We start from the raw sequence: 22496 nt of genomic DNA, 5'->3' as shown, positions 1-22496 counted from the left end.
CTAAATAGATGGGGGACCTACAATACGGTGCAAAACCCTTGAGCCAACTCTTTTCTTTGCCAGAAAAACTGGAAATGGGTGCAGCAGTTTATTAAAACATGTAAATAGAAATAGAAATACAGTGTACAAGACAAAAACAAAGCTGGTACAATTCTATTTAGCTTTAAAGTCAATATTTGGCCTGAGCTCCCTTATTCTTTAACACAGCCCGAACCCTTGACAAGCTTTCTGTCATTTCTTTAAAGGGATAGTTCGCCTCTTTTGACATGAAGCTGTATGACATCCCATATTAGCAACATCATTTATGAACATTTTCTTACCCCCCGCTGCGTCCTGTGAGCCGAGTTCCAGCCTCCTTTTGGCATTGACGAAGGTAGTCCGGCTAGTTGGCTGGGGCTTAAAAAATAAAGCGTCTTGCTTCTCAAAACAATATGCATTAAAAAGAGTAATATATCAATATAAAAGGAATATATAATATATAAAAGGAAATGGGAACAAATGATGTGTCTTTGTGACAGGCTGCTAGTAGCAAAGTGCTAAAAGATATTATTTAAAATAGTTTCTAGCTAAGTTGTCTGCTGCCATGTGTAGACACAACAACATCCCTTGAGTTAGGTGCCAGCTGGGTAGTGCCCCCCCCAACGGGTTAGGGTTAGGGTCAGGTACAAGGACTGGATTCCTGCCCTCGCCTCCTTCCTTCACGTTTTAGGTCTTCTCCTGACATTAAAGTAGAGGACTTTAAAACAAGACAATAAAAGGGAAGACTTGGGGACAAATGTACATTTCTTGATAAGAAAGCGATAAAATAGAGAAAAGGCACTAGACTCTAAAGTATTTATTGTAGATACAGTGTTATCCTGGTAGGATGGAGTAGTTGCAAGTCATGAAGCGTATACAGATCAGGTCCTCGTGTGTCTTAGGCTTTTCTTTTCAGTTGGTTGTAGTGTTTACAAGTAACCCTCTCTTCTTTATATTTGACAGTGACATATATAAGATCTTCATGACGCAGGCTGCTCACCTAAAACATGGAGGAAGGCATCAACCGTGGAAAGACGTGTCCCGTATTAAAGATTGAGGAAGAGAGGCTTCCTTCTCCGCGATACTCTGTGCTGTCGGATACAGAGAGCTTGGCTCAGGAGAGAGCGTACCAGCAGCAGCTCCATACGCAGGCCGACCGCCTCCATCAAATCAAGTTTGTACTCACTGAGGAAGAGAACGCTCACATTTTAATGCACAGAGATGGACGAAATCAAGATGCGGAAGAAGATGAAACTGAAGATCTGGAGGTTTATGATAGCCTAGAAGTAGCAGCACAGGAGAACCGCGTCCCTTCCCACACTAAATGTTTGGCAGCGGATGATGGGGATGGAGACAGCAGGTAAACTGCACTACTTCCTCTTTGACTGGTGAATAGTCACTAGTTTAGTGTCATGTGAAAAGACATTAAAGTTCGTGAGCAGTACAAACAAGCAGCCTGTTAACCTGTGCAAAAGCGAAGACATCAGAAACGCTACTTACCCTCTTAATTCTTATAGAAACAGAAAGAGCGGACTTCATTTTCCACTCATTGCTTCTGCTATTCGGTTTAGTTCTTCTTAAATGAAGAACGGCGCCGTGTGATATGTCATGTGGTATTTTTCAGCAGAGGTTTTATTCAAAATATGATGAGGACCAGGAGATTAGATTATGTCCTGAGGAGAAAGAGGGTGCACTTTCTTCTTAAAATGAATCTCGGTTCACTCATTTTGACATGCAGTGACACGATGTGGCCAGTAGATGGCAGTAATTACGCTATGCTGTTAGTGACTGATCATTAAAAGTGGTTGCTATTTTTAGGTAAAAAAAATGAAAAATATCACTAACAATTGTCTTTTATGTTTTGAATTGAATTCATCTCACACATGGCGGTCACAGAGATAGATGATCACTATAGATTGGGAAAAAAATCTGAATACAAAATTGGCTGAGAGGACTCGTGCGTCACAGTAAATCTACAAACATCTAATTATTTAAGCTATTGACCATGTTAGAATTTGCACCTAACCTTGTTCAGCTTTCCATTGAACTGAGCGGTCACTTTGGCTGTCTGTTGCAAATGAATTCAAATTAAGCAGATAAGAGTATTGCTTAGATGGAGCACAACAAAGAGAAGGGCAGCAGCAATCAAACCTTTTACTTTTAAACAGCACTGGGATGATAAAGGATGAATAACCTCCATTCATCGCTTACAAATAAAAAGGTGTCAGTGATTCAGTGAGACACAGGCGTTGATGGTATATTCAGTGAGAATAACCTAATTCTGATGTTTTCGAAATATAAGCTTTTGTTTGAGGGAAATTAGATTTTTGTTCTGTTGGGTGGATGACAGTAAGTGTTCACCTGTGGGCCATTAGGGATAATCATTGTTGCTTTAAAGGGGATTTTTCTCTCTTTTTTTTTTCCAGGAACTAGCGGTAGGCATCTCACTCTCCTCTGTTGTCTTCTTGTGCCTTTGTTTCCTCCCTTCCCTTCAGACACTGACAGATAGTCATTTACCTCCAAACAGAAAAGGGTCGTTCTCAATTTTCCAGTCATTAACCCCGGCGATGCCCAGCAAGTGCGAGTCCGCCTCCAAAGTGCATTGTTTCAGAGGAAAATGACCGTGACATATTCTCACAAAAGGCTCTATTACACAGTGGCGAGGAAGTGGACGCCGTCCCTTTCCCATCACAGCCCTCTGCTGCCTTCTCAGAGACGAGCAAGCCTTTTCACACAATGCCACTTTATAGTTTACAAATCCATTGGGCATCCCTTATTCAAGCAGAAGATTCCTATTTAGGCAACGCCATTCATCCCTCTTCACTATAATCTCCACCTATCTCTCTTCAAATATTGCAACGGGGTTTTTGGATGCGGTTTGAATGGCCAGTTTTTTCGTTTTCCCATTCAGAGTTGGTCAAAATATTTCACTTGCATGTTTATCCTGAGCAAGAAAATAATACGCTGTGGTGTTCGGCCAGCGTTAGGGGCATCACGCCCAGCTGCATGTTGCCTGTAATGCATTCTCCTACTTGTTTGAGTCTGAGTCATTAGAGAGACATCCCTTACCCTTTTGGCCTCATCGAAGTGAAGGGCTCTACACCCTAGCGACCCCCTCCCTCCGCCTCCCACCGCCACCACCACACAACATCACGGCAGGAGAATTAGGTTCCCCTTGTCCTCCCAGTAAGCACAACAAAGAGGCTCTCTGCTATTTATTTTAATGAGATCTTTTCATCACCATCAGAAAGAGCATTTTAGTCTGCAATTTTCAGGCTATTTTATAAGCTGAAAATTGCCGTTTGTGAGCCATTCCCTCGCTAGTAGCTCTCAAACACTCTCTCATTAGTGAGCTTGGAGGTGAAAATACGAAAATTATCTGTAAATACAGGCTCATAATCCCCCTCATCTGTTTCAATTTCAAAGTCTCTAATAAAGCCGAGCTCTCTTTGTTTGAGGACACCATAATTTCAATAATGGTGTAATGCCCCTTGCTCCTTTGACCTCTCAATGCAGGCCTACGGGGGCTTTCATATGTGTGCAATGCTTTGTTTGGACTCAAAAATATCATCTATAAAACTGGTTTCTAAAACTTGAATTAATTACCAATAATTGAAAATATTCTATATGATATTATCAACTGAAAAAGACAGTAACGTCCTTATGTTAACTTGCGAACTTACCTTTTTAACTTTGCAGCCCACTGCTCTCTGACGCTGCCTATTTTGACCTCCGCTACGATCCCAACTGGAGGACTAACCTTAAGGGAGCCGGCCGCTTCAATGAAAGTCCACACATTTCTGTCGACGAGCACTACCAAAACCTCAAAGAGACGTCTAATCGGTCGTGTGGCGACAGAGAGGGACTGCTGATAAAAGGAGGCTACAGATATGTCGGTGGCACAAGTCACAAGTCGTTCCACTTACACTCACAAAGTGATCAAAGTAGCCCCCCAGCATCCCCCCGCTATGCCAACCTTTCTTTACAGCTGAGATCACCGGAAGCAGAGCTTTCAGGACCATTCAGCTCTTCTTCTCAGAATGAAGGTCGCAACACTTTGCGGCGTGGAGTTAAAGAAAACGGTGAAGAGAGCTGCGGCAATGACGGGGAAAACATCGGCAGGCCTCCTGAGCTGACAAAGGACACGCAGGCTGTGCACATCCAGGATTTTCAAAACTACAGCCAGCAAGAACTGAGACACACAAAGGGAGGACCCGTTCAGACACAGGAAAGGAGCACATCCACACTGACGAGTCCTAAGCTTTTAACAAACATGAAGCCAGGAAGTGTGGCGAGGGACATCGTGGAAAGCAACAAAATAACCCTGGGGCGGAACGTGTCCACATGTGGCTCCTATGTGAAGGCCCTCAGACTTCAGCAGGGGGGGGCTCATGCTGTGAAAAAGGTGCGTATATAGAGCAAAGTTCTCTTCACCAGGACGACCTGCTTGTTGTGAGACCCTCTCACTGGCCAACAGATCCACACACACACACACACACACACACACACACACACACACACACACACACACACACACACACACAGCACTGTTCCGGTCACTCCCAGGCATGTCTCTCAAACAAGTTGCAGTTACAGAAACGGACACCAGGAGCTGCACTAGTACTGATAATGAGTGTGAGGCCGCCGAGCTTCTGTTACACCAACATGACTTCAGGTGAGGTTTGACTGGTGACGGACTTCCAGAAATTTTAGAATGAATGTAATGCTGGTATTTTGAAGCTAGATTTTGAGATTTTTCTTGGTAATTTCCAGAAGCCTTACAGGCCATCGTTGTGACGGTTGGACTACCCACACTTGATCTTTTGATACATCTGTTGGCCCCTATTTAGATTTCCTTGTTTTGGAAGTGAACAAAGGAATTGTCTGGCTGTAGCCGTCACTGAGCCCAAGCAGCTCTGGAAAGTGGTGTATTCGAAGCCTTTGATTTGTAATACTTGATTAATGATACTAAATGATACTAAGGCAATCAAATGAAAGCATTCCCCTGTGGGCTGCTCATTCCCCCCCCCCCCCTTTTGTTAAGTTTTGTAGTTGTTTAGGTCAGGAGCCTCCAACTATCAGGCCAAAAAAATACACTAGTACAACCACTCAAATAGAAACTAACACTTTAGATCGGCACATAACTCGTTCTTTGAAACGTGCCGTATCTTTGTTTCCTGGTATCCTTGTTCCTACCATTCAGTGGTATTGGTGAGTTGCAGCTGTTTTATTCACGCACGGAAAATGAGTGCTGTGTGTATCTTCAACCGGTGGCATGAATAAATCTACAGGGGATTCAGTCATGGCTTTGTTAATCCAGCCTGTGTCCGTATGCCGGTTAGCCGTGTGCCACTTGAAGTTGAACTTCTGTCTCAAATTTCAGATTGTGTGTTTAAAAAGTCCCACCCTGACTGTGCGATGGAGGCTCCGCGTCTGCCCATCGTTCATTTAAATCAGAGTTACACTCGATGGAAAACTTTTTTTTGAAGATAAGATCAGACCTGATCAGGCTTGTTAGTGACCACTGATGACATTTAGTGTGAATATCGTCTGATAACAGCTGGTGCCCAATCAACAGAAGCGTCCTTCCTGTGGACTCGGTGCATTGGATCCTGACCAGCCATTGTGACCTTATGTGATAAGAGGAAGGCAAAGGTCAGTGTATTTACTTTTGAAAGGCTATTTTGGAGACTCTGTAAAGGAGCCGTTGCTTGAATACCCCTTTTCTTGCGGGCAAAATTTAAGACAAACTGGTTTTCTTTTTACTTTCTTTGCCCCCCCCGCCGCCCTGCATCAGCTAAGCCTGTACTCATTTATCAATATTGATGGCATCTGCACTGCTTTTTCATTGTCATATCAGACAAATAGCGCAAAGATATCCTATGATGTTTTCTTTGACCGAGACTGGAAAGCTAATTTGACAAAGAAGCCTTGCTTTTCTTATCTGCCTTCTCCTCCACCGCATAAATAGAGGCATGTCTGGCTATGCAGTGCTTATTATGAGTTGATGTGTACAACAAGAACATCAGAGACGCATGGTTACCAATGGGCTCTTAGGCATCCCTGCACCTGGCACAGTGGCATAATTGGTCAGGATGGCCTACACTCCCCATTTGTCAGACCACAACATTGTTTGCAGGCTATAATACCCCCAACCTTGTTCACCCATCTGAGCCCCAGCCCTCCACAATGTCTCATATCATCACCATTTACATAGTCAAGAGCTGTTAGCTGTGTGCAGCGGTAAGCAGAGCCTTTTCCTCTCCTTAACCTGCGTGTTTTTTCATCTTCTCTCCAAATTCGCCCATTAGTTTTCTATTGCCTTATCCCCACAAAGACATGTCTTACTCAATAGGTGGGGGGGGGGGGGGGGGGGCGCACGGGGCATAAAAGAAGGGGCAGTTATTTGCATAAAGTTTGTTAACTGTAGGGTTAATCTTGAGCTGAGCACGGTGTGGCAAAGTTGGCTATAATATGCCGATAACCAATAAAGCAGGTCAATTAAAGGCAGGTTTTGGAGTTGAATCGTGTGAAATATGTTTATTTTAGCTCATTGTAGCATTATGATTGATATGGTTGCTGTGAAATTTGCACGACATGGTTCTTTCTGAGCTCGCATTCATGTAATCATGAGCAGGTCTTTTCAAGAAGCATTTAGAATTGGGCTTATACACTGCATAGACAAAAAAAAGAAGGTCACGCTCTTTAATTCTTGCTGGACCCCTTTAGCTTTGATTACTGTACTTAGTCATCATGGCGTCATTTTGATTCATCCATATTTGGCCAGAGCTGCGTTATGCATTCCTCTCTTTCCTTGGCCAAGCAACATCAAGCTCTGGTTTAAGATACTCTCTGGAAAGCGATTACAATGCAGTTAAATGCAGTTTGAAATGTCTCTCTGTCACATTTGATTACATTTTTTTCTCTGTGGAATAGGACTGTTTGTTATCACATATTGATGACCGAACAAGCTGTAGAGAATTTTATCCCCTCCTCTCAATATTACGTTGTTGGAAAATGTTACATTTAAGGAGCACTCGTAAACATCGTAAAATGATTTTCATGACTGGAATAGCCTCACTTTTATCTGCTTCTTCCCACCTGTGCGCCTGTATCTTCTTATGTGCACAAATAGCATCGGTTTTACGAATCAGTACACGTCTGGATAAGCTGGTTGTTACCAGGCCTTTTCAAACTGCCCCATTTAGTCTTTTGAGGGAGAGCAGCAATCTGAAGGCAAGTTGTGATAATTAGACGTGTTATTAAATGTACACAATCTCCTAATGCAGCAAATGTTTAGCCCTGCCAAGTGGGAGAGTGGCAGTAGAAATGATTGGCTTCATCGAGGTTCGGGCCTCCTTTGATATAAGACAGAAGTAGCAGATCAATCTCCTGCTATTGCACTCGGCCCTCAGAGTCCCTTCTCCTCTTGCAGACCCTCACTTCAAAGCCAGGGGAACATAATGTACAATCTTTTAATAGCTTTAGTCCAAAGCTCTTGGAAGCTCTCTGCCACTGTATACCCTGTCTCAGTCTAAACACCTAATCAAGATTACCTGGGCTGGCCACAATAGCAGCTAAATGCAATTCAAGATCCACAGACCCTTTGAAGTCTTCATTGCAAAAAGCAGATGTTTCCCGGGTACAAGAGGTAATATAGCTGGCTGCAATTGCCAGACTTTGTTGTGACATCCTCTTGCAGAGAAGCAATTACGGGCCTCCCAATTTACTAGAGAAGATATTACACAGCTTACCGTGCTCATAATGCAATTCTTACTCGATCATTTGCTCCAGCTGATTGGGATTTTTGTAATGACTATCAAACGGCCGTGGCAGTGGGAATGGGTAAAGGTGAGAGGTGTTTGTGTGTGTGAGTGTGCACACCGCTGGACATAAAGTAGTCAGTTACAGCTGCTACTGTTCTTCAAACACCTGCTCTGTGCTTGTTTATCATCTGTAACAGGACCGAAATGTCTAAAATATCCGTATTATGACTTCTTGTGTGTTTCTGGGAATCACCCAAAGTCTAACGATTTGCTTAAAGGTGTAGAGAAGTGCTTGCACTTGAGCGCTGAGACATGTTTTGATATATTTTTTTTTTCAGCACGAAGGAATCTTCTGCTCTATGAGTGCAATTCAATGCTTATAACGCGCACGCTGGAACGTCAGGCTGAAGTTTCTCGTCTGGCATTTTCACGAGGAGCATCGCCCGCTCTAAGATGCGATCAGACACCCTGTATTGATGGAAGTGTTAAATCTGGATCCTATCATTCCTTCTGACCTTCACCTTTTCGAGCTCAGAGAATTAGTGACATTCAGCGAAAAAACTCTTTAGCCTGTCAATACCATCGATCCACTCAGATGGTCCTTTGTCACTGAGGGGAGCCCTGAAGTTAACAAAATGATTTTCATTACAGTGTTAACAGAACATATTTCTTTGCCACAAACGGATACATTAGCAACAGCTGAAAGAGTAAATTGATGTAATATGTGGTCGAAGAAGGCAGGCGTGGATGGAAATGGTGCGGTATTGATACCTCCGAGGTGTTGGTTTTAATGGGCTGGAGAGCCTATTTCACTTGCAGTGCATGGATGATGAAACCATAAAAGATGCTTGTATTTTCACCTATCTGCAGCAGCATGTTGGTTTCTCTTTGTGTCTACAGTAACACGGCAGGCACAGAAAGTCCGGAAGACACCCAAGCCACCCAGGCTGAATAACAGTTTAGTGTGGCTGACAATGGTGTGAAAATTGAGCAAAATCTGGTTGTTTTTCCTTTTGTTTTTTTTTGCAGTGTTGCATTTGAAAGCTTGATTTTAGTGTTACCGGGGCTACCCGGGGCTACCACAATAGATGCTATCGCTCTGTATTTTAATTACCTTGCCATAGAAGGTGGAAGCAATCACTGTTGGAATTGTTGCCGTAGGCTTTGCCAGAGATTATTTCAATAAATAATAAAATTAAAATAAAAAATCTGTTTTGGAGTGAAAATGGAAAAGACTGGGAAAACATCATTATTTGGAGCTCTTGAGCAGCCACCTTCGAGGTGCCAAACAGAGGAATGTAAATATTTTCCCTCTGTTTTTTGTTAAATCAGTGGCATTAGATGCATGAGAAACACGCTCCCGGAGCCCCAGCTAAATAATTTGGTCAGATCATGCAAAGAAGCGCGACAGCCACTTCTTACCCTTGGGAAAGAATTGGGCCTCTTAACTCGGAGATCATTGTTGGTCTGTTGTTGTTGTTGCTGTGTAAATGGGCTGACTTGGAGCTGATGCTGTTTCGTCCACACCGCCTTTAGAAACAGACCCTCGCTGTGCTTTACAAGTAAATACATCACAGATACGCAAAGGAGTTAAAAAACAGAGGTGTATAATTACACATGATAATGTCTATAGAGAGGTTGACAATTCTCTCAGACAACAGTACAAAAGCATCGATATTAACAGTTTCAATTGGGTATGTTTACGTCCAAAAACATGCATGTTAGATTAACTGGTGACTCTAAATTGTCCTGAGGAGTAAGGGTGAGTGTGCATGGTTGTGTGTCTCGTTTGTCTCTGTGTGGCCCTGTGATGGACTTGGCGATCTGTCCAGGGTGTGCCCCGCCTCTCGCCCAAGGACAGCCAGGATAGGCTCCAGCCATCCCTCCGTTACCCTAAAATTGGATTAAACGGTTATAGAAAATGGATGGATGGACTACATACATCCATATACAGGATATAGCCTATTATGTGTCAGCCATGTTGTATTATCATCATGAGTTGCAGCCTGGTGAGTCATAGTTGGGCCAACAGTTTCAAAATTTGAATACAGAATTCCCATCTAAATGCAGAATGATTAAATCATGTAAAACGTTGTTGAATTACATCGTGTGAATAACTGACTCAGAATCAGAAAGTGTTTCTTCAAAAGCAAAAACAGACACAGAGTTAATATCCGTCGTGCTATTTTGAATTGTTTCCAAGGGTCTACTTTTTTGTACAAGTACTTTGTCTTAGAACTGTGCAACAACTCGATAACACACATTTGATGATATTTTGATTTGGTCTCAGCTGAATAAATGAGTTTTTGTGCCATTTTCACTATTTTGACTGTAATTCAGTTGCAAAAAAAGAAAAAAACAAAGCCGAATTACCTGATAGTAAAATGGTTTTTATCTAGGTTTCTTTCAGGGTCACGATAGTATAGTTATTGTTTACTCTTTTGGCTTTTGGACTGCCCCTGGGATTGACTCACTTTTGAAACAGGTCTAATTGGCCTTTAAAAAAAAGCTGTGCATGGGAGTGGCTTAATTTTTCAGCCTCGGAGTTTCCATCATGATTAACACACCTGCTCCTTTAAAGTCCTTTAAAACAGTCCCAGTCAAACTATTATAGCATACCGCTTTGACACCTTACGCCTCGCTGAAGAATTCTATTCTCACACTGTTAATCCTGTTTTAATCCCAGGTCTCTGAAATCAGGAAAGCTAAGAGAACCCAGCAGAAAGAAAACCCGGACACCTCCGAACAGCAGCAGCCGTTTGCCCCTGAGGTCAAAGATGAGAAAAGGGACAGTCTCAGTTTTCTGTCTGCAAAACCAGCTCCTGTAACTTCTCCAAAACCTCAGGGGATGGCTTCATCGCAGCATTTGCCACCTACAGTCCACCTCAACATCTTCCTCAGCACTCCATCCGAGCTCCTTCCAGTACTCCAGCAGACAGGGCAAAATTCTATAGTCAATTTGGCGTCTCTTTGTGGTAATACCGAGTGGAGCTCTGTCGCTGAAGTCGGCGTGTCACCAGCGTATCAAACAGATCCTGGAAAGTCCACCCAGATGTCTCAGGAATGTCGGCAGTAAGTGCACTGCTTCCTCATCAGATATTGGAGAATTAAATCTCTTTTTAACACCAAAACAGTGTTTGCACCAAGCATAAACTGATGGTACATCAAGTACCATGCGTTCCCATTTACTGCTTAGTGATACTCTTCAATAACGCCCACACTTCCAAACGCTTCCAAACACTTCCAAAAATGACCTGAAGGCCAGCAGGTAAAAGGACATGTGTGTGGAGCACATTTGCTTATCAATATCTTTAATTCAGGTCAAAATTCCAACAGATTGAATAAACTAGCAATTCAATTTGTGACTAGTCTCACAGACTCATGTGTTTGGTTGTGATTAAAAGTTGCCATCACTTCACACCCCCATTTAGGGCGAGAAAGATAATGATGTTTGGTATCTGAGGAAAACTGGATAGGGACGCAATCAAGTATTAGCAGAAGAAGAGGTTGAGTGAATTAGTTTGAAATTCAAATGACAGCTCCAGCACTGAGACAGAAAATGCCACCATATGTTAGTAACATGACCTGGAAAATATTCTTTGTTCAGTTGTGTGTTGTCATAGGACGCTTGGTTATTTATGCATTAATACATTTCTGTTGCAGGACACCTGCATTGAAGAGTCCATTATCCTGTGAAGGGGAGGACTGGGGGTGTCCGAATAAGATGCGCACTGAGGAATTTGGGCAGAACGTGCCCAGGGGGCCCACCACTCCATTATCCCAGGTCTCGAGCCCTTACTCAGTTCTGCCCCCAATTGGAAAGGTAATGACAGAAAAAAGGCCTGAGCTGTGCAGTGGTCAGAGTGGGAACACAGCCCGCCACATACACAGACGCACCTCTGACGGCTACTTGCAACACATGGAAAAACAGAAGCAGATGAGAGCGAGAGAAACTTACAAGGTTGGTACGTCTGTGAGGGTCATTCTTGTCCTGAAAGTAGAGAATGTTTCCTCCGCTCCAGAGTCTTAAATCACTGTGATTGTATGCATACAGATTGAAACACAAAAAACAAACACAACATATCTGACTACTGAATTCCTTTTATAGGCATTGTGAGTACGCCTGGAATAATTCATGCATGAATACACAGTACTGCATTAATCCCCCTCATGACTGCATCTTTTTTTCTAAGCAGGCTAAGGGCATGAGCAATAGTTCTCCAGGCTTTCTGAAGGTCTTTCAAAGTTTCCAATTGGACATTGGCTGTGTTCGAAACCGCCTACTTCTCCTATTATTCCTACTAGTCATACTTTTTTAAGTTCCCGGATGTATATTAGATGCATACTAGATTCGCCGAAATCTTGAGTATTCATCATGAGGTTACTTGTCACACTCAAACTACCCAAGATGCAACGTAACGTGACGTCGCCCATCGCCATTTGAACGGTCAAATTCTGTTAACGGGACGAGAGCAGTCAAAATGGCATAACTGGAAGTGCGTTGCTCACTGCGGCTAGCTTTAGTAGCGCCGAATTTGTGGGAACAAAATTGTAAATAGCTGGTATTTTGTCAGATTTTCAACACCATGGGGGTCTAAACGATAACTTTCTCGGCTGAAAATGTTTCAAATGTTGCTAAAGTTATATATTTACAGAGTTTATAGCTTAAGCGAAATCAGCTTTTCAGGCCGGCTGATTTCGGCTCGGGCAGGAGTGAACTGCACTGTGTGTAAACGCTCTGCATACTGTCTGATCGATGAGTATGCCGTTTTCAAGTATGTAGTATGTAGTAGGCGGTTTCGAACACAGCCATTGTTACAAGCAACCTGTTGAAAAGACACAATATTTGTTCCTCATTTCGTTTTTATTTAGTTACATAAATGAACAAAATAAAAGTAAGATAAAATATGATTTGACGGAGAGTATTTTTATGCAAAGAAGGTGATTCCCAAAAAGGTGTTAGCTGAAAACGTGGCATATCTCAGCATGGTGTGCAGTGTGTCCTTCAAATATTTGAGGAAACTGGACAAGTGGAGGACAAAAGAAGAAGTGTCAGGCCTAAAAATAACTATCAACAGCAGATCGACAGTATCTGAAAGTGACGTCCTTTCACAGGACCTGAGAGATGCATCTGGACCTTCAGCTGATCCATCTACTGTTGGCCCAAGCCTCATCAGAAATGGGCTCCATGGAAGGGTGGCTGTCAAGAAGCCGTTCTTAAGGAAGGGAAACAGGGAGAAAAGGCTGAGCTGTGCCAAAGGACACAAGAAGTGGGCTGAAAATCAGTGGCAACAGGTCTGATGGAGGGATGAATCCTCCCCAGAGCCCGGACCTCAACATTACTGAAGAGGTGTGGGATCATCTTGATGGAGAACGGAACAAAAGGCAGCCGCCATCCAAAGAAGAGCTTTGGAATGTCCTTCAAGAAGCCTGGAGAACTATTCCTGAAGACTGCTTAAAGAAATGACAGAAGGCTGGTATAAGACCGTTCAAGCTGTGTTGGAGAATAAAGCTGCTCATTCCAAATATTCACTTTCAAGATCATTGGAGTTATACAAACTCTGTATTTGCATTTATGTCTGCACAATGTTTCAATGAATCAGTGCTCTCATTTGATCCTGTTCCTCTAACAACAGTCTTGAAAGTCTCGAGTTATTTCTCAGATAACTTGAGATTTTCTCACAGTACTGTAGATGTGGTCACAATTGCTGCATACTTTGTTTGTTGTTTACATATAACTAGTAATTTTATAAAAACAAACAGACAAACAAAAAAAAACATGGTTGTAAACCTTAATTGTGACAGATTCATGCTATCGAACCTGTTCTCTTTGTTGTATCATAAATAGTATTGGCCCAATAGGTCTGGTTTTACAACTGGGAAAAAAAAAACTTCTTCTTTAAGAGTAGCTTACTGCTTTTTAGTCCATCATCTGTATGCATTTTAAACTTTGTTCCAAAAACACACTCAATACATTCTTAACAATCACATTTACATTGGAAAAAAAATAACACATTATGCAGTTTTACCTAACAAAGGTGACACATGAATTCCTCAATTGAGTGGCATTGGCCTTTAATCCCCACGTACATGAGAGGTTACACAAATAAATGTCCCTTTGAAGTCCCAAATAATCCCCTCAGCTGTCTCCATGTGGGGACTCCTTAATCCAGCCGGAGTGTTCTGGTGACTGAGGGCACAAAACATCAGGCTAATTGTCTAGCTCCACTAAGATACACTTAATTGCTAGAAGATGATGACTATATAAACCAAAGAGCTGCATGCTCTGAAAAGCCATTTGAAGATGTGTTAGAGGATAAAGTGATTAGGAGAGAGGGAGTCTGTGAAGGACGGGGCCACTAAAGATGCCGATTTGCATTTAATGATTTCGCTGTTCTTGTTGTCCTGGTTTGCCTTGCTGAGCTGTACAGGTGGGTCCTGAGAAGCAAGTGAGCCAGTCATCCTCTCATTAGTTCTCAACCACATCTACATCACAGTACAAGTTTGATTCAAACACCGGTGACTGTTCCAAAAATACTCTGTATGTAATGGTTTAGTCTGAGAGGTGAAACAGACTTCGATGTGCAATAAGAGAACATAACAGAAGACAATGATCCAATCCCTGTGTGTATTCGCTCTTTAAGTCTTAGCTGTCGGTAAAAAAATATTTTATGTTTTTGATAATACGCTCAATAATTAAACGGTAAAAACAAAAACTGGGGTGTCAATTGTATCAGACATGAAGATGGAACAAAAAGATAATTTTGCTAACAGAAAAGACAGAAATGTTCCATTGCTTTGAGCTGGGTCCACATTGAAGCCGTCACAGAGTCCTCCTTCAGCACTCCCCACCCCTCCCATCTTTCCCACCATGTTACACATCATGTCTGACGAGATTATAGGCTCAATTTGTAAAGCAGTCTGGCTGCAGTGCCGGGGCATAAAAGCAGATGAGTGTGACTTCAGGGTTGGAGAGAGGGGAGAGGGCTTTGAAAGAAAGGTATCCTGTTGTGTCCATTGCCAACGACTGAAGGAAACTGAAATCCTCCTACCAAAGAGCAGCCAGTGCAATCTGGAGCGATTAGCTCCCTTTTGTCTGTGACAGCTTGTGGACTGCATGCGGCCTTGTACTCATAATCTTACGCACACACACCATCATTGTGTGTGATGGTCATCATTAACTAAAACATCACCACCATCTGCAAAAGAACGAGTATAGAACATCACTCTGTTTTTGTATGAATTGACACTTCAACCTCAGCTTGCTATGAATGTCCAACCTAATAATGTCGCAATGATTGAGCAGACAGAATACAAGCACTGAGAATACAGTCTATTGACAGTGCAGCTGAGGCTGATAGGATATGTGTTTGTTTGGGTATTTGGTCATAAACCAAAGTAGGTTATTCCAATTCACCCTGAATGAGAACACGAATGTATGAACCATGAACCAAAATACATGGCAACCCATCACTGTTGACATTTTAACCAAGATTACCATATGTGAAATTGTGGTGCTCAAAGTGGTCCCAGAGTACAATTTATATGGTCACCAAAGTGATAAGAATGTGTTGTTTTTAAACTGAAAATGTCTGCAAAGGGTGTTTGGCAAATCTATTCTGGAGGTTTTGAGATGTTCCTCAGGAAACACTATGGCTCAGTTATGACTCCATATGGAAGTCATCACCACAGTTATCAGGAGACCTCAATGGGCACCAATGATATCTGTATTTTAATCTGGATCAAAGAGGTGAACTCACTCTGGCCCATATCAAAAGAATGAAATATGGACATCGTGTTGGCAATACGCATATAATATTGTCATTTGATGTCAGCGGAAAAAATACAACACGACTGAATGCAAGTGGGTTGTTGTGCAATATTCTAGTTTGAGTGTAATTCAATTGCCAAAAAAAGGAACCAAGAAAACAAATAACAAAGATAATCAGTCTAATCACAGTAATATCGTTATTGTGAATGCTTTGGCCATGAAAATCTGGTATCTTGACAGAACTTTGTGATACATCAAAGTACGGCTGAGAATGAAATAAAATCATCCTTTTTTTTGTAAAAAAAACAAAACAAAAAACAAACTAAATATGCACTAAGGTCCCATTATCCAATTGATCTGACTTTTTGCTGATAGAATGACATTTAGAATGCCATCCCATAGATAGTTAAATAGTCACTATATCTATGAGGTATGTATTTATGCTGTGGCATATCTCTACAATATATAGAATATTGAATAGTAATGACATTCCCTCTCATATTGCTGAGTGTTTTCTCCTGATCGACTGTGGAATTCCCTGCAATGTGCTTTAAGTATGTTTGTATATTCCTTTTGAGATTGTAAGATGGACAAATGGGAAGGAAGGACTGTTACAAAACATACCAAAAAGCCAGCGCTGCTTATGTTGAAGCCAAAAGCACGCCGGCGGCGTACTAATGCAGAGCGTCATATGAGTCGTGTCAAGTGCCGCCACAGGCTCCAGTAAGGAAGTGTCATGACCCAGCCCCGCATCTGACAACACAGATTGCGGGCTGCAAATGCATTTGATGCAGAAAAAGAAAAAGAATCATTTCTAAAGCGCCATCAGAGAGGAGCTGCTATAGGAGGGGAGCCAGGGTGTACTTACATGGAGCGGGTATAAATGAAAAGTTTGTTTTCACAGGAGCAGCAATGCTTGAAACTAGGATGGTGTTGAGAAATCCCGCGTGTTGCACAGCTAACCGCTGCTGATGTGGGCAGGAAAAATCTGTTTCGATGCGTGTCATGTGGTGCCGGTGTGTTTTTGACCTGAGGCTTTGTCTCACTGTGTCTCCTGCCAGGCATTTGTCTATTATTTGGAGAGTTATTGCATTGAATGATACAAATTAAGTTGATTTTGACAGTTCATGTTAGTTTATTACTTGCACAATTAGCACACGCAGGGTTCAAGAATTGTCGGCTTTCAAACTTTAGACTTCCTCTGTCTGTTTCTCTCAGGCGTACAGTTTGAAAGACGACAAGCAGCTGGAGTCGGATAAGAAACTTCAAGGCCGAGGTCCTGACTATGCACACACAGAAAAGGCAGTAAGTGATCACAGCCCCTTGCCATTGACCTTTTTACCTAGAATCACAAGTTAAAATGTTGTCCCTGTAAAAGGAATAAAATCAAGGTGTCCAGGTCCTGTGGCTGCAGAACAAGCCCAGATCATCAGCCCTCCACCAACGTGCTTGATAGCTGGTATGAGGTGTTTGTGCTGATATGCTGTGTTTGCTTTTCTCCAAACGTGCTGCTGTGCATTATGACCAAACATCTCCACTTTGGTCTGGTCTGTCCAAAGGACATTGTTCCAGAAGTCTTGTGGTTTGTTCAGATGTAACTTTACAAACCTGAGCTGTGCTGCCATGTTCTTTTTAGAGAGAAGAGGCTTTCTCCTGCAACCCTTCCAAACGAGCCATACCTGTTCAGTCTTTTTCTGATTGTGCTGTCATGAACTTTAACATTTAACATGCTAACTGAGGCCTGTAGAGTCTGAGATGTAGCTCTTGGGTTTTTGACCTTGGGGTGAACTTGCTGGGACGTCCACTCCTGGGAAGATTGACAGCTGTCCTGAATGTTTTCCACCTGTGGACAATCTTTCTCTCTTTAGAATGATGGACTCCAAATAGTTTGGAAATGGCCTTATAGCCCTTCCCAGATTGATGGGCAGCAACAATTGCTTCTCTAAGATCATTGCTGATGTCTTTCCTCCTTGGCATTGCGTTAAGATACACCTGAATGCTGGTTCTCACACTTACTGCGTACAACATCTGGCTGCTTCTTATTCTCTTAATTCCAGTGGAGTCCATTTTAAGACAATTTTGAGACGGGAAATAGATTATTTTTAAATGCCCCTTTACATAAAACTCTTTGTTCACACACTGCTTCTGTGTCTTGTCTTAGTTAAATAAATAATGACGCCATTTTTTGTGTCATTATTTATCATCTGAGGTTGCACTTCATTTTAAGACCTGGTGATGAGGTGATATTTTCTCTTATGTCCTGATATGTCAAACGATAGAACTGAAAGAGGTGATGTGTAGTTTCTTTTTTAAATGAGTTTAAGTTACAACAAATAAGGAGGATTTTCAATTTCCTCTGGCAGAGATCAATATGACAGGGAATCGTATAAGTTTGCAGGCTACAGCTCTCTACATTTTGGTTAGTCCGTTGTAGGTTATGTTATTTCGTGTATTTATGACTGCTGCCATTCGTGGGTTGGTTGTGCTTTTGTTAAAAATATTTTCTTGGCAAAGTGGAAAAGAAGTTATAGAGGTGCTTTGACTTAACATCAGAATCTTCAACAGTCAAAAATCTGACAACAACAACTTCTGCAGAAACAATGGGAGCTTTAAAGACAAGCTGATCAAACGTCTGGAACACAGTCGAAACTAATTATTTGTAATTTAATCTAAAAGACGTCAATTAAGTGTCGAATCAATTGAAGAAATATAGAACCAGATTTCCCGCATGATGAAACAACATCTGGAGGATAAAAAGTGGCACGTTTAAAGTGAAAAGGAGAACATTTAGGTGAAAAAAAAAAGAAGACAAAGCCACACAAACAGGTTTCCCCTCATAAACGCACACATCGGCAACATTTGGTCACAGAAACATGTCCCAACATTTGGGAGCAGGTCAGAGGCTCTCTTGGGCTTTTTCAAACTCGTCAAATTATCAGGCGTTCATAGGTGGAAGGCAGTTTAACCATCAGAAAATTTCCCTTGATAAACTCAAGCTGTAAAACACAGAGTTTGGGAAAAAAAAAGAAAGATCTTCATCACCTTTAGACGGAGAGAAGCTGAGCTGCATTTTGTATCCATCTTATGAAGGATAACAGAGTTTTTCATCAGTACGAGGCAGAAGTCTTTACATGTGACTCCTACATGGGTTTCAGCATCAACCTTTAAACTCAAAATTGAACATTAGCTTACAAAAGCTGACAGACATGCCACAATGTGTGTCTCATCTGTGGCTACGTGTGTAAATTAATACAACATTCGCCACAAATAGTGAGTCGCACAGACAAATGCGATGAGAATTTGTTGGGATGGTTAATTGTGTGTGTTTCCTAAATCCTGATGTCCACTAGCTGCCCTCTTCCAGTCGGCTGAATTCCTCATTTGGATGCTCCCAGGCTGTTGCACAGATAAAATGACATTTACAAAGCAAATGAAAGTACCTTTAAGAAGTTAAGTGCGCTTTGTGCTTTGACGTGTCCTTTGTTCATCCCCAGCTGTTAAACGTGAGCATGTTTGGCCAATTTCCACTAGATTGAGCCCTGTGCATCTCCAGGGCCAAGCCTATTAGCGAACGATATGTGTAAACGTTGATGGGCTCCCTGAAAGGCTTGCAGTGTTTGGTTTTGTTGGGCTTCGTGGAGAGGCTCTGCCGAGGGGATAGACAAGAGAAGAGCCTTAAGGGAGAAATGGCTCAGTTAATTAAATCCCCTTTTATAATCTGCTTCTGTTTCTCTTTCTCCCTCCGCTTCTGTCTTTCACCAGCATCGTGTTGAGAAAATGGAACGACAGAGGCTGTATTCAACCGTGATCCGCGAGCAGAACAAAAAGATAAGTAGGATTCCCTTCCCTCCGACCAGGGACCCAGAAGGCAATGAGAAGAGAGTTCCCAGGATGAAGGTGTGTGTGTGTGTGTGCCTGTTTCTTTCTGAGTGGATGTGAGTGTTTGAGTGTCCATGAGTGTAAAGCCTGGCACAGGTCTGTTTGTTGTTGTTTGATGGAGGAAAATGTCTGTATTTTGTCACTAAATGCTCCGGCCTTTCTTACAAAGTATTTATCTAGGGAGTTATGTCGAGTCACTAAACATTACATTGTTCATCCTGTGTAACTGGCCTCACACAGCTTGGGAGCGGTACGAGTCATCGCAGTCAAATTCTGTACTATAAACCCATAACTGAAACATGTGAGATGGAAACAGTGCTGCTAAGGTTTTATTGTGAAAAAATGACAGTTTTCCCAGGTTTTTCTTGGAGGAGTTTCCCTAAATATACAATTGATCACAATGAGAGCCCTTAGATTATCACTTGCTCAGGGCCAAGTGTCCATCATAAAATTCCTCCACAGTGATGTGAGAGACTGATGACTTCATGTAGTCATCAGTCTCTCAGCCACTGAATCATGGGGTGGGCTCAGTTTATCACACACTGCTTCTGCATATTGGTTTAGTGTGATATGTCACGTGTTGTTATCATCTGAGCTTGTATATGCCCCATTTAAAGACCAGATGAAGTGTTTTCATCACATCCTGACGCATAAAAACTTTCTCTCTCCCCATAGTTATGTTTTACAACCAAAGCACGCAGCATACTTTACATCAGAGAAACAGAACAATGGCAGGCAGATTTTTTTTTAGACATTTATTTTTCATTTGTTTCACTTGTATTTGTTTACAGTAATTAGCAACCACTTAACATGGTTGATTTTTCTCCCTCAAACGTAGGCTTTGGAATATGCCAAGAGCATCGCCAAACCTCCTGCCTCACACTCCCAACGACAAAAACATCAGCCCGAAGGCTTCGCTGAGCAAACTCCTTTCTTAGAGGGCTTGGAGGCGTCCCAGCTGGCCACGCTGGAGCTCCTACGGAAACGGCATGTTGAAGAAAAGCAGGCTGCGGCACTATTAAGAAAAGTTTATGCTGTCTGAGGCAGTGTGTAATTCGTAAACACAGGTAGAGTGCTGTCCTCTCAGCACACACGAGCCTAAAAGTTTAAAACCTGGTGGTAAAGATAGATGACAATAAGTGACAAAATCCCTACTTACACGTTCATGCTTTGCATAAAAACACGCAAGAATACTTTAAAACCCACACAAAGGACTTTTTCAGATGGAAATGTACCAATTGGGATATTTGCTTTTAGCTGAGGAAGAGGTGATGCAAGTTGTGGACAACCTGTTGTCTTCCGGTGTCAAGACATGGCAGCTGTAAACACTCCTTTTTACGGATTAAATGTGCAATGAAATTTTGTATCGGATCATTTCATGAAGACGTCGCGTCACGTCTTTGTTTGTTTGTCTCTACAAAAGGCTTGGTGTACTTTGAGGGGCCTGTACAGAGTATTTTGAGAGTGGACTTCTGTTGCAGCCAGGTTTAAACTCGGGTTCGGATGGGAACGTTCCCCCGTAGGTGTGCACTGGCTTCAGAATGTTGCTGATTTAAATGCAGATTGTATTCAAACTAAATGCTGAGGAGAGGTTGAAAAGTGCCCCATTCGAGGTCAAAAGAGACACCGACCACTTGAGGTGAACTCAAAAAGAGAAATGAGAAGTTTTTGAATTCCTTTTACATTCCAGGTTCAGCTCTCAGCTGGGGCTTCTTGTCTCTGAATGACTGTTTCTTTTTCTCAGTATTACAAATCGTTTTTGATTTTCAGCAGTGAGAGGGCTGATAACATTGTTTTACTATAGTACTTGTGATTTATTCTCTTCTTTTGAAACTTCATTTATTTAAAAGACATTAAACAGAGAAGGAGAAACAAATAATGAGTTTGATTTGGCCGGTTGATGCCGTGTTATTGATGATGGTCGATCGGGTACTGTTGTGCTTTTATAACAGGCGAGAAGTAGAATTTCACGACGTGTCCATTAAAATGCTGACAGGAAGCGGTTGGTGGGTACTTCTAAAATGCAATGAAAACAGTTAAAGTTTGTTCAAACCTTTATTACACAGACACAAGTCCATAGAAATGATTCTCAGTTTCTTAACTGACTAACTTTAGTGCGTTATAAAAAAAAAAGAAATCTGATGCTAGCAACACACACACACACACACGCACACACACACACACACACACACACACACACACACAAAAAGTTTGAATAGAGGCAAAGAAAGACTGCATAGTTTATACAGTATATGAGTGACAGTGTTCAGGACGCCACCATGATCAGTGAGTAGGAGCTTGGAAAACCATTTTTATACTCAACACAGTCCACGGCTGCATCCAGAAATGTAACCTGAAACTGTATTACACAAAGAGGAAGCCATACATCAACTCATGGAAGAGCTCTCTGGACACAAGCTCATCTCAGGTGGACAGAAAGACAGTGGACGCTTGTTCTGTGGTCAGATGAGTCAACGTTTCAGCTGCTTTTGGGGAAAACTGATGTTAGCATCATGAAGAGGAGAATCAGATCTGAGCAGCTAAATTCTTGGATTCAGCACGAATGGACACAGATTCCTCTGAAAAACTCCAACAACCAGTGTCCTCATTAAACCTAAACCATTAAAAAGTGTCATTAAAAGGAAGCTGAAGGAACACGATGGGGAAACATGACTCCAGAACCATTTTTGAGTGTTGCTGCATCAAATTTGAAATGAATTCATATTCTCCCAAATACAAACGAAGTTGTAGAAATCAACAAATCACTGATTTTAAGTTTTTGTTGCATGTCAGAAAACATTTTTCAGGAAATGAGGGTTGTGTCTATTATCACACACACAACCCTGTAAACAAAGATTTATCAGCTGGGAGTGAAGAAAATGAAGAAATGACCTGGGAGAACTTTTTGGCCAGAATCCCCAGGGTGTTTCTCCCTGTGATGGAACACGCTGGTGGAATTAAGGAAAAAACTGCTCTGTGGTCCTGTTTGTTGCGACGTTTTTCTTAATTTTCTAGTGAGCCTACTAGGAGCCATTCCAGATGGATAGTTAATTCCACACCAA

The 22496-nt window shown here is 42.0% G+C and overlaps 1 protein-coding gene across 1 annotated transcript; it reads left to right on the top strand.

The window, feature by feature from the left end:
• The first annotated feature begins 1025 nt into the window (after nucleotides 1–1025).
• jhy (junctional cadherin complex regulator) lies at nucleotides 1026–20842 on the top strand. The gene is made up of 8 exons (XM_075487396.1): nucleotides 1026–1378; nucleotides 3718–4423; nucleotides 10471–10856; nucleotides 11448–11745; nucleotides 16774–16860; nucleotides 18673–18678; nucleotides 19330–19452; nucleotides 20273–20842. Exons 1-8 carry the CDS (start codon nucleotides 1026–1028, stop codon nucleotides 20474–20476), a joined length of 2163 nt encoding a protein of 720 aa, XP_075343511.1. The 3' UTR covers nucleotides 20477–20842.
• The last annotated feature ends 1654 nt before the right edge of the window (nucleotides 20843–22496 follow it).

This window comes from Odontesthes bonariensis, chromosome 16 (genome assembly GCF_027942865.1).
Source record: "Odontesthes bonariensis isolate fOdoBon6 chromosome 16, fOdoBon6.hap1, whole genome shotgun sequence".
NCBI lineage: Eukaryota > Metazoa > Chordata > Actinopteri > Atheriniformes > Atherinopsidae > Odontesthes > Odontesthes bonariensis.
The sequence above is the reverse complement of the archived record's forward strand: the minus strand, read 5'-3'. Positions and strand labels throughout refer to the sequence as shown.